General features: G+C 54.3%; 1 protein-coding gene across 2 annotated transcripts in view; it reads left to right on the forward strand.

The window, feature by feature from the left end:
- UNC5B (unc-5 netrin receptor B) overlaps positions 1 to 11,619 on the forward strand; it is a 56,602-nt gene extending 44,983 nt beyond the window's left edge. Inside the window, exons 5-17 of one of the 2 annotated variants that reach the window (XM_087764715.1) lie at positions 314 to 494; positions 1,059 to 1,226; positions 1,572 to 1,736; positions 2,497 to 2,529; positions 3,662 to 3,856; positions 4,232 to 4,624; positions 5,069 to 5,156; positions 5,246 to 5,414; positions 5,540 to 5,773; positions 6,715 to 6,864; positions 7,142 to 7,306; positions 8,185 to 8,369; positions 8,861 to 11,619. In XM_087764715.1, coding sequence (XP_087620841.1) covers positions 314 to 494; positions 1,059 to 1,226; positions 1,572 to 1,736; positions 2,497 to 2,529; positions 3,662 to 3,856; positions 4,232 to 4,624; positions 5,069 to 5,156; positions 5,246 to 5,414; positions 5,540 to 5,773; positions 6,715 to 6,864; positions 7,142 to 7,306; positions 8,185 to 8,369; positions 8,861 to 9,026 — 2,292 coding nt within the window. In that variant the 3' untranslated portion in view covers positions 9,027 to 11,619. The remainder of the gene's footprint in view (positions 1 to 313; positions 495 to 1,058; positions 1,227 to 1,571; positions 1,737 to 2,496; positions 2,530 to 3,661; positions 3,857 to 4,231; positions 4,625 to 5,068; positions 5,157 to 5,245; positions 5,415 to 5,539; positions 5,774 to 6,714; positions 6,865 to 7,141; positions 7,307 to 8,184; positions 8,370 to 8,860) is intronic. The other variant, XM_087764717.1, reaches the window with a different exon arrangement.
- Positions 11,620 to 11,925: the final 306 nt, after the last annotated feature.

The raw sequence follows: 11,925 nt of genomic DNA on the forward strand, positions 1-11,925 counted from the left end.
GCATGTCATAGGCTGGTCTGAGGGGCTTTGCTGTCCATCAGGGCTGGTGAATTCAGCCCCTCAAACCTGACGTTTGTCCTCGCTTGTGCCCGCACCCATGCTCGGTGCTGGTGTCGACTCACACCCTTCCCAAACAGCCTAGTTAAGCAGTTGTGTCCTGGCTTAGTTTTGGGGCCCTTGGAGACCCTCATGGTGGGAAGCATGTGGGATGGGCATTTCCATCAAAACCCATGACGTACTTTTCCTGGTTGAGTGTTCAGTTCTTGTTCAGCTTAATCATCGCCCTTACCCGTCCCTTCCTTTGCATTGCCAGGTGGAGTGGCTGAGGAACGAGGATGTCATCGACCCCACCCAGGACACCAACTTCCTGATCACCATCGATCACAACCTCATCATCAAGCAGGCCCGGCTCTTGGACACTGCTAATTACACCTGCATGGCCAAGAACATCGTGGCCAAGCGCCGGAGCACCACGGCTGCCGTCATTGTCTATGGTACCAGCCCTTGCTCTTGGGGAGGGGGCCTTTGCTGCCAGCCACGTCTCCAAGCCAAGGGGAAATACAGGCACTTTCTGGGAGTGGTAGGAGTGAACTCCACCAGGGCATGACATTAAATTAGGTATAATACCCAATGTCTGCAAAACAGGAACCTCTACCAGCTTGCACAGGCTATTAGGAGAGGTTATTAGGTGTTGGTATTTGCAAGCTTTGTTGGGTGGATACGAAGGTGGGTGGAGGTTGGACCCAGCTGGATCACTTTGACTCTCAAAGCAGCTGAAAAGCTGCATTTGGCTGAACTTTGCTATGAAACCAAAGATCCGCTGTGGCCAGATGCAAAAATATTTGCAAAGTGGAAAAAGGACCAAAGCAGGCTTGAGCATCTTGTGCATGGGGTGTGCGACATGAGGACTCTCGTGATTTGCTTTTCACAAGGGTGAGCTGTTCCAGGGTGTCACAGAAGATGTAAGGACAGAGGACCTGGTGAACTGTAGGCTTAGCTCCAGTCCCTGCTGAAATGGGCTCCGTTGACATGTTAACACTGTCCATCTCTTCTTGCAGTGAACGGTGGCTGGTCCACCTGGTCCGAGTGGTCTCCTTGCAACAACCGCTGTGGCCGGGGCTGGCAGAAGCGCACCCGGACGTGCACCAACCCCGCGCCGCTGAATGGCGGCTCCTTCTGCGATGGGCAGCCTTTCCAGAAAATCACCTGCACCACCCTCTGTCCAGGTAAGGCAGGTTCGGAAACCTTGCCCACACTGCCTGTCCCCCAGGTTGCATGGTCCGACTGCGCTCCTGGTGCTCTCCAAGGAGACAGGGGCTCAGGAGACCAGTCTGAAGCATCTTTTAGTCTCCCAAGACCTGAAAGAGCTGGAGATGTCTGCAGAGAAACAACCTAGCCTCCCCAGATAGCATCTGGGCTGGGTTTGCTGGGATAACACTCCCTGGAGGCCCCTGGAAGCCCTGAGATGGGCATGGGCACCTTTCTGCTGCCAGAGACATCCTGGCACTGGGGAATGAGTCCAAGGCTGTGCTGAGGGGTGTACTGACACACCTGTGTTTGGTGGCCCACAGTGGACGGCGCGTGGACGGAGTGGAGCAAGTGGTCGGCATGCAGCACTGAATGCACCCACTGGCGCAGCCGTGAGTGTGCCGCCCCAGCCCCCCGCAACGGCGGCAAGGACTGCAGCGGCGTGCTGCTCGACTCCAAAAACTGCACCGATGGGCTCTGCCTGCAGAGTGAGTATGCGGGCAGGCGGGCAGGGACTGGTGCTGTAGACGATGCCAGCGGCTGTGGTGCTCTGCTGCTTGGCCACGCTGTTGTTGGCCACGCCTCCAAGTTAACGGGACAGGCAGCAGCGCCACTGGCACCTGATTTTTAAATTGTGTCTTTAACAAGGTTTTTTTAACCAGACTCACCCCTTCCAAAGCTAGTTCTCACCCAGTGGAAAGGAAGGTTTGGGGGATTTTTGCTGGGATCTAAATGTCCCACCAAGCCTTCTGAAATGGTGCTAGGTTTGGGGTCTCTGCTGAAATAAGGCTGGTTGTGGTTAGTGGGGGCAAGCCAGGGGCTTTTCAGCCCCACCATGAGAACACCTTCCCTGGGCCATTGCTGGGTAGGAGCCCTGGAGCTAGCAGGAGCTAGGAAAAAACCCAGTAATAATAATAATAATGGTGCTACTACACTATAAGTGGGCGCACTCAAGGCTGAGCAGCCGATGCTGCCACCTGCTGCTGTGTGACACCAATGTCCCCTTTAATGCTGCCATGGCCAGAAATGCCCAAAGACCTGTTAGCTGGGGTTGGGCAGCTGGGCACGCATGCCCCAGGGTCTGGCCAGGCATGGGGATGTCCTTGTCACCACTCTTCTGCCCAGCTTTCTGCATGCCCCGGGTAACGACGCTGCTCTCCCATCCCTCCCCACCTTTTGTTTCATCTCATCCCCATCTCACCATCGCCACCTTCACCTTTTGTTTTCTAACTTTTTTTTTCCTAACAGATAAAAGAGTTCTAAGTGAACCCAAAAGCCACCGTAAGTGCTCATTTCATTGCCGTTTTGTTTCTTTGCAAGGCATTGCTTTGGTTTTGTTCTGTCGCATCCATGGTAGGGCTCCTTGGCAGCTGGGGAAGGACAGGCTGGGAAGAGGGAGCAACTAAAGCCCACCCCAAAACTCCTGTGTATATTAAATCATGTGCTCTGCTTGAACCTATAAATACGACCCGCCTTTGCATCCCTGCTCCCGCCCCCCTTTTGCTGCCTGCAGTTCTTGGATGCACCACGATGCAGCTGGTGTCACACCACCAAAGCTACTCCAGACATCATCACCCCTCCGGAGGACTCTGTTCCTCGAGTTGGGGGTCCTGGGGCACATCAGGGTTCCTGTTTCTGGCATCCAGAGTCAGGGGGACTTGGGGATGAGGTGACACCTCCCAGAAGTGGCATAGTCCTAACACACTTGAGACTGCCAGGCTTAGGACAGGGCTTCACTCCAGCGCAAAACCATAGAAACCAAGGGATGTGGGTGAGCATTGAGGGAGGAAGGAGAGAAAGATGGGCTGAGCGTGCTCAGCTCCTGCTGCTGGAGGCTTTACCATGCTCTGCCTTCCCTCTTCATCCCTCTCCTTTCTGGGCAAATATATCCAAGCTATACCAAGCGTTTAAAGATCGAGAGCCTTGTGGCAGCGGAAGGGAAGATTGGGAAGCTGAGAGGTGTCTGTATAGATACAGGGAAACTCGATCTCTCTGAAAGGATACATAGCTCGGGTACATATATATGAGATGCATGGGTAGCATTACATTTACTCCTCAGGGTTGTCTCTGTTAGGATGTGAGGGTTGATAGCTTCTTGAATCTGAGCTGTGCAAACCTAATGTTTCTGGGCTTCTTGGTGCTCCGGTAAAGTTTGCATGAGCCTATGGCAAGTTGTCCTCCAAAGGTTTGAGGGGTTCACCTCCATCTCATTCTCTGGCATCGCTCTGGCTTCTGGACTGCTCTTAGAAAACACCCTCCATCCTCCTGCCACAGCCTTTCCAGCAGGCCCAGTACACATCTTCCCCTTTATGCCTATGTCCTGAGTTAGCGGTAGGGATGGGGAGCAGTGATGGGTCTTGGCGTGCATTTCTGGTGCTCCTTTTTTCACCTCCATTTCTTTAATCCCTCCCAGTGCTGGAGGCCCCAGGTGATGTGGCCCTGTATGCCGGGCTGGTGGTGACCATTTTCGTCTTCATCGTGATCCTTATGGCTGTGGGGGTGGTGGTGTACCGGAGGAGATGCCGGGATTTCGACACAGACATCACAGACTCATCAGCTGCTCTAACCGGAGGCTTTCACCCCGTCAACTTCAAGACCTCCCGGCATGGTAAGAGCCATAGCCCATGCAGGTCCTGCTCACCAGCTCATGCCCAGGCACAAGGAAAGTCAGGCTGCAAATCACAGTAGGAGATGGGTCCCTGGTGGGAGTCAGGGCAAAGCATCTGCAAAGCAGATATGGTGGGGATTTACCGTAGGATGCTGCTCCTCACTTAGTCATGATGCCGAGCAGTTCCTTTCCAAGTGCCTAGGGAAGGCAGATGGATGTAGCCCAGAGCTGTACCCGTTGTACCTCCTGCACACCCTCCATCCCTTGCCGGGCGAGGAGGGCTTTTCACAGGCATCTCTTGCAGTCAAGCAGTGCTTTTACATCCACTTGTTTCCACTGCCATCTTCATCCCATCTGTGTTTCCTCCTCCCCCAGACAACCCACAGCTGCTGCACCCCTCAATGCAGCCGGACCTGACAGCCAGTGCAGGGGTGTACCGTGGCCCCATGTATGCCCTACAGGACTCCTCCGACAAGATCCCCATGACCAACTCCCCCCTGCTCGACCCCCTCCCCAACCTGAAGATCAAGGTGTACAACTCCTCCACCACCTCCTCCTCACCGGGGCTCCACGACGGGACGGACCTGCTTGGGGGGGTCCCCACCACTGGCACCTACCCAGGGGACAGCACCAGGGACGGCCACTTTGCAAACATGCGGAGCAAAGCCCTGGGCTCCCAGCATCTCCTCAGCTTGCCCCGGGAGCATGGCAACAGCGCCAGCGGCACATTTGGCTACCTGGGGGGTAGGCTCACCATCCCAGGCACCGGTAAGCCCTGGGCTGGGGAGGAGGGCGCATTTGGCTGCTGAGTGATCAAGGAGTTGCTCTTGTCCCAGCAGACTTGCCTGCCATGAGCAGTGCTTTGCTATCCCAAAGCTGGCTCAGGGGAGGAAGGCAGCAAGCCATTCCTAAGCCAGGCTTCTCAGGCTGGAGGTCACAGCCTCCTGGGACTTTCCTGGCTGGCCCTGCCATCAATCCAGGGCCAGTGCCTTGCAAAAAGATCCAACCTGCAGTTTTGCTTCCTAATGCAGTGGCCTGGCTCCTCCCTGCAAGCAGTGCAGCTGAGGAACATCTGGAGATGTTTCTCCTGGGGCGCTCCAGGCTGCCCTGGCTCACCGCTGTCCTTGTGCTCGCCAGTTGGGGTGGAGGGGTGGTTTCTCCTTGGTGGTTTCTCCTTCATTTTGTGACTAACACCTCTGTGTGCCATGCCAGGGGTGAGCCTGCTGGTGCCCCACGGGGCCATCCCCCAGGGGAAGTTCTATGAGATGTACCTGGTCCTCAACAAGGCAGAGAGCGCCCTGTAAGTCACACTGTGCCACCTGTGCTTCTGCTCTTCGTTGGCTGCTGTGAGGCTTTCTTTCCAACCGGTGTCCCCTCTCCCCTCCCCAGCCTGCCCTCTGAAGGCACGCAGACAGTGCTGAGCCCAGCGGTGACCTGCGGACCCACTGGCTTGCTCCTGTGCCGCCCTGTCATCCTGACCATTCCCCACTGTGCCGATGTCAGCTCCTCGGATTGGATTTACCAGCTGAAAACACAGTCCCACCAGGGAAACTGGGAGGTAAGGTGGGAACCCAGCACCTGCAGCCAGTGAAGACCATGAGCGTTGTGGGACACAGTCCCTAGCAAACCTCTCCCCGGATGACGGGCTGACCCCCAGCCTTGATTTCCTATCTCTCCCTGTAGGAAGTTGTGACCCTGGATGAGGAGACCCTCAACACGCCCTGCTACTGCCAGCTGGAAGCCAAGTCCTGCCACATTTTGCTAGACCAGCTTGGCACCTACGTCTTTGTGGGAGAGTCCTACTCTAGGTCAGCCATCAAAAGGCTCCAGCTGGCGATCTTTGCCCCCACTGTTTGCACCTCCCTGGAGTACAGCCTCAAGGTCTACTGCTTGGAGGACACGCCAGATGCTCTGAAGGTAACGTCACCTTGCGACGCCGGCGTGGGCTGCCGCTGCTTCCCGAAGCTGTTTGTGCTGGCGGCGAGATGCTGCCTGGTCCCTCTCAGGATGGCCTGGCCCCAGGGAGCAGACAACCTGATGCAACTGCCTGCAAAGTGACCACAGTGAAATAATAAGCAAGTTTACTGCTTTCCCCATCCTTCCTCACGGTCTCCGAAGGAAATAATGAGGGTGTTGCTTAGCTCCTACACTGGGCCCCCTTTCTGCAGACATTACACGAGAGGTTTTGCTGCTGCTGGGTGGGTTTTCTCTCTCCTACGCGAAAAACACTTGCTGCTGTGATTTACCTTGGTTTTCTATAGATTCCTGCGTGGAGACATATCTCCCCGCTCCTTCAGGGGGTTTTGTGGCATAGATAACATGAAGTGCATCACGGGAAGCTTGAGTTTTGATGCTTTGGCTGCCTGGACCACCAGTGCGGTGGCTGTTTAATTCCCTGTGACTTGTCCTGTGGCGTCAGGATTGCTGTAGTGCCTCTAGGTGGAGATGTAGGCAGCGCTCTGGCTGCTGGATTGCATTTTTCTCCTAAGAGTTGCTAGTGTAATAGTGGGATGGTGTTACAAACAGATTGAGTGGCACTCTTCAAGAGTGCCACTAAAGTGCTCAACCTTTGTGTTGGACCTTTACATCATCTGAGGAGTACAGAGGCATATACAGATATTTACGTGTTATAAAATTCAAGTTGTATGTTGGGCTGTTGGGTGAGATGAGTTGGCAAGTTCTTGGACAGCGGCTGTCAGGGTGGCAAAGGCTGCTCTCCTGGGGAGGACTGCCCATGGGCTTGTTGCTGCTGCTGACTCCTCGTGGCAGGAACATGCCTGGCTTTGGGTATGGAGAGGGGAGAGGAGCAGCCCCTGCTCTTCTCCTGGGTCTTACGCCGCCTGTCCCACTGCCCGCAGGAGGTGCTGGAGCTGGAGCGGACACTGGGCGGGTACCTGCTGGAAGAGCCCAAGCCCCTGCCCTTCAAGGACAGCTACCACAACCTGCGTCTCTCCATCCACGACATCCCCCATGCGTTGTGGAGGAGCAAGCTGCTGGCCAAATACCAGGTGAGGGGCTGAGATGGGGGCAGCCAGGGTCCCAGACCGGGACACCATCTTCAGCCAGGCACCACGGGACTGTGTGTGCCCTGGTCTTGTCTCCAGAGTTGTCTCCCAAAGGGATGGAGGAGGAACGGGGAATGGTTTTCATGTGGTTTTTCCTGGTGGGATGCTGTCTGTGGCATCCCTTTGTCCCATCTCATCCCCATGGGGTGGCCAGGGGAGGTGGGATCTTCCAGGGGAGTTGCTAGAGCCTTCGCTAAGCCTGTGCTTTGATGGTCTGCAGGAAATCCCCTTCTATCACATATGGAGCGGGAGCCAGCGAGCCCTGCACTGCACCTTCACGCTGGAGAGGTACAGCCAGGCCTCCACGGAGCTCACCTGCAAGATCTGCGTCCGGCAGGTGGAAGGGGAAGGGCAGATCTTCCAGCTCCATGTCATGTTAGGAGAGGTGAGTGGTGGGGAGAGGGGACGGTGAGGGGACACGCTTGGGAGCCACTTTGTGCTGCAACATAGAATCATAGAATCGTTTAGGTTGGAAAAGACCTTTAAGATCATCAAGTCCAACTGTTAACCTAGAGCTGCCAAGTTCACCACTAAACCATGTCCATCTACGTGTCTTTTAAATACCTCCAGGGACAGGGACTCCACCACTTCCCTGGGCAGCCTGTTCTAGTGCTTGACCACCCTTTCAGTGAAGAAGTTTTTCCTAATGTCCAACCTAAACTTGCCCTGGCGCAGCTTGAGGCCATTTCCTCTCGTCCTATCACTTGTTACTAGGGAGAAGAGACCAACCCCCACCTCGCTACAGCCTCCTGTCAGGTAGTTGTAGAGAGCAATAAGGTCTCCCCTCAGCCTCCTCTTCTCCAGGCTAAACAACCCCAGTTCCCTCAGCTGCTCCTCGTATGACGTATGACCCTTCACCAACTTCGTTGCCCTTCTCTGGACATGCTCCAGCATCTCAATGTCCTTCTTGCAGTGAGGGGCCCAAAACTGAACACAATATTCAAAGTGCAGCCTCACCAGTGCTGAGTACAGGAGGACAATCACTTCCCTAGTCCTGCTGGCCACACTATTCCTGATACAAGCCAGGATGCTTTTGGCCTTCTTGTCCACCTGAGCACACTGCTGGCTCATGTTCAGCCAGCTGTCAACCAACACCCCCAGGTCCTTTTCCACCAGGCAGCTCTCCAGCCACTCCTCTCCCAGCCTGTAGCATTGCATGGGGTTGTTGTGACCCAAGTGCAGGACCCAGCACTGAGCCTTGTTGAACCTCATACAGTTGGCCTCATCCCATCGATCCATCTCACCCCGTCCTTCCCCTTGCAGCACGGCAGCTCCTTCGACACCCTCCGCTCCCACCACAGCGGTGCCACCACCACCACCACCCAGCTGGGACCCTATGCCTTCAAAATTCCCCTCTCCATCCGGCAGAAGATCTGCAACAGCCTGGATGCCCCCAACTCCAGGGGAAACGACTGGAGACTTCTCGCCCAGAAGCTTTCCATGGACCGGTGGGTCTCTGTGTGCTTTGCTTTCCCCTCCTGTGCCCCGGGCAGGGGGGCTTCGCTCCACACTCCCTGCTGCAGTGCATCCAGCTAGGTTATGTCCAGCTATATAGGTCCACCGATAAATACGGATATAGCTATGCGTAGTTACACCCATCGATACCCATGCATCCATCTGTGCCACAGTCCTGGGTCTCTTGTCACTTTGAACTGACCCTTATTTATCTGCGTCTGTGCTTGGGCTGTTCCTGTCTGGGTTCACCTCTGAGGACCGAAGGACGGGAGGGTAATTTCAGCAAAACAAAGCTTGCATTGCTTTTGCATGAATGCCTGTGTCAAAAATTGAAGACGATGTCTCAAGGGCTTTGGCATTCGTGTTATGGCATTTCGATCAGGGTTCATGTTGCAAACAGGTTTGCTGCTCCGGCATCCTCCCTCCTTCTATCCCCGAAGGGCACTGTGCCAACCTGGACCTCCTCTCTGCTTCCCCTTCATAGGTATCTGAACTACTTTGCCACCAAAGCCAGCCCCACCGGGGTGCTCCTGGACTTATGGGAAGCCGAGCACCAAGACGACGGCGATCTCAACACCCTGGCCAGTGCCTTAGAAGAGATGGGCAAGAGCGAGATGCTGGTGGTTATGGCCACGGAGGGGGACTGCTGATGATGCTCCCCACGGCTGGTGGGCCAGGAGGATGAAACGGGGGGTGAAGGGGGGGACCCTTCCCCAATGGAGGGGGGAGGCACATCCATCCCCAGGCAGTGGCTGAGCGAGGAAGGGCCAAGGCCGTTGCTTCTCCCTCCCTCCTGCCATCACTGTCAGCCTTAGAGACCCATCCTCAGCGTTTACAAGCAATTCAAGTGTTACGCAGCATTCCTCTTTCTCCTCCTCCCCCTGGCCATCTCTGGGGCAGCAGCTGGCGGCGCTTGTGGTGTGGGGAGGAATTAGGGCTTCTCGAGATGGGATGGGGGCTTTCCTTCTTCTTTGTTTGGGTTTCCCTCTGGTTCTCCTCCTCCTTTAATAGCATTTCTGCGTTGAAGAGACGAGTACAATCTAGGTGAACGGCTTACTTCTGTCAAAAGTTTCAGACAGCTTATCAAGGCAAATGAGAAAGAAAAAAGGAAAAAAAAAGTTTCTTAGGAAACGCAAAGAATTTATTATCCAGATCTTTGGATGAGTCCTTTTTAAAAAAAAGAAAAAAAAAAAAAAAAAAAAAAAGACAGATTTATAAATCTTTTTTTGTGCGTGAGAGCAAGAGTGTTGCTGTGGTCAGGGTGGCAGAGAGAGAGATTTAAATGAACACACTTTTGTAGGGAAAGGCGTGCGATCCAAGTGGAGCAAAACATGTTTACATGTCCTGGGACCCCTGGGGAGTCTGTAGGGTGAAGTGCCTCTACGCCCCTCTGGTTCAGGGCCAGCTGAGACCCTCCCCAAGATTTTTTCCTTGCAAACTCCCCTTTCCCCGGCACCAGTGCCCGGCGGAGCGAGATGTCCCCCTCCGCCTGCAAGGAGGGATGCAGGATGCTGCCCTGTGTTTAGGGTTTGGGGCAGGGAGTACGTCCAGATATGGGTATTTTTAATGAATTCTTCCCTGGCATCGTTTGGGGGAGCTTTTTAGGATGACTACGCCTTCATTTACATAACTTCAGTACAAACCAAAGAATTCAGTCCTGGGGTCGGAGGGAGGCGATGAGCAGCTTGTGGAGGGGTCTGGGGAGAGCAGAGGGCTGGTGGGCCAGGATGCGGCTGCTTGCAAACCACGTCGGTCTCAGGTCCGTGTGCTCGTGCCCAGTTTTTGATGCAGTATTTCAGCAGGGATTTGGGGAGGGAGGCCTTGCTATCTCCACTTTGTGAGCCAGGCTGAGTGTTTTCACGCAAGGGATGGCATCATAAGCGGTGACTGCGTTTCCATCCTGTCATTGCAGCTCCTTTTTTCCCTGTAATAGACTTTTTATAACAATGGAGAAGTTGTGGGATGAATGGAAAGTAATCAAGGGGTAGGCAGGAACGAGGTTCCTCACAAAGATACAGTGTCTCAAGGTAAAAATTTAGATTGCCTGCGGATAGAAATAGTTACTCAGTGAGTGCTATATCTTAGAAATTTGTCTGTTTTTTAAAATAAAAAATAGCAAGGGGATGGTAAGCTCAGGATTAGACTAGATCACACGGCAAGGCTGTGGATTCTCCAGCAGTGGAAGTAGTAAGAGCAGGGTCTGAGAGCAGGTCCTGCTTCGGGCTGCAATGCGATCCTGCAGCACGCTGGGGACCGGAGCAAACTCAGGGAGCCCTGCCGTGAGCAAGAGCATCACCTTCACAGGATGGCTCAGGGGGAGTTTTCGGTATTGCTTGGACTCGGGTTTGATTCCCCTCGGCAGCTCTTGAAGCAGTGATTGAATGCATAGAGCCGCTCCCTGTTGTGCTTCGGGGTTTCCGGGCTTCATTTCTTGCTGGGTTTTCAAGGCTGTGGGAGAAAGGGGACCTTTTTCATTTGTATTGGGTGGGAAGACTTCTGCTGGGTGAACTCCTGTGTCACGTAGGAAGGGTTTTATCTATCCTTTAGGTTGCCTTTGAGCATCTGATTTCTGAGACCCCGTCTCTGAGCTGAGGGGGAATAAGCAAATTTGGAAAGAAATGAAGAATTGATGGATCAAACCAGCTGCTGGCATTTTATAGGGCTCCTTTCTCAGCGCCGCAGTGCTCTCTGTCAGACGAGATGCTCTTCTTTCGGGTCGCATCTGAATCTCTCTCACTGTCGTTCTCGCTGTGTCTGGTTCACGGATCACTCTGCACTGGCCTGTGTGCCTGTCCGTCTGTCCATCCCGCCCACGGGTGCCTCTGCCTCCATCCCCATCCGTCCACGTTTGTCTTCCCCTTCCTTTTGGCGGGCAGCAGCTGCCTGGATCTGCCGAGGTGCGTGTTTGTGGGGGGTTCTCCCCATTTTTCAGACCAGGGAACCTGCGTCGGAGCGGGGCGGGGGGGAGGCAGGCTTTGCCCCCCACCCCGGTGCTCTGAGCACCTGCGCCCATCTCCCATGGGTGCCAGCTCCTGGGAGCCCAATGTGCCTCCCTCTGCAACTGGGGGTTTCTCCGGCTGGGCTTTTCAGCGAAGGCAAACCCATGGTCCGTGTCGTGCTGGCAGTGTCCATCTCTTGCTCCGCAATCTGTTTCCATATTTATATGTCCAGGGGATGGGCCTGGTGGCATCCTCTAAAACTGCATCTGTTTATTCTGTAAACTAAAGAACTGTAAATAAAGTTTAGCATTCCTATTGTAACAAATTAATTTTTATGCAATAAATTATATTTCCTAGTCTAATAAAAAAAAAAAAAAGAAACAATCTGCTCGCTTCTCTCATGTTCATCACTTACCAGTCCCTGCTGGGTTTAGCATCTGCAGGGATTCGGGTCCAGCTCAAGCAGCGACGGCAGCATGGGGATCCCCGTCAGCGTCCCTCTGACCTGTTTTTGGGTTGGATGCTGCAGGAATGCCAGTGCCAGCAGCGGGAAGATGTTGCTGTCGGAGTCCCTAATGGAGGTAAGGTGCAGAGATTGATTTATGGCTTG

The sequence above is a fragment of the Nipponia nippon genome, unplaced genomic scaffold (genome assembly GCF_047370975.1).
Source record: "Nipponia nippon isolate SJK-2023a ecotype South Korea unplaced genomic scaffold, ASM4737097v1 scaffold_3, whole genome shotgun sequence".
Classification (NCBI taxonomy): domain Eukaryota; kingdom Metazoa; phylum Chordata; class Aves; order Pelecaniformes; family Threskiornithidae; genus Nipponia; species Nipponia nippon.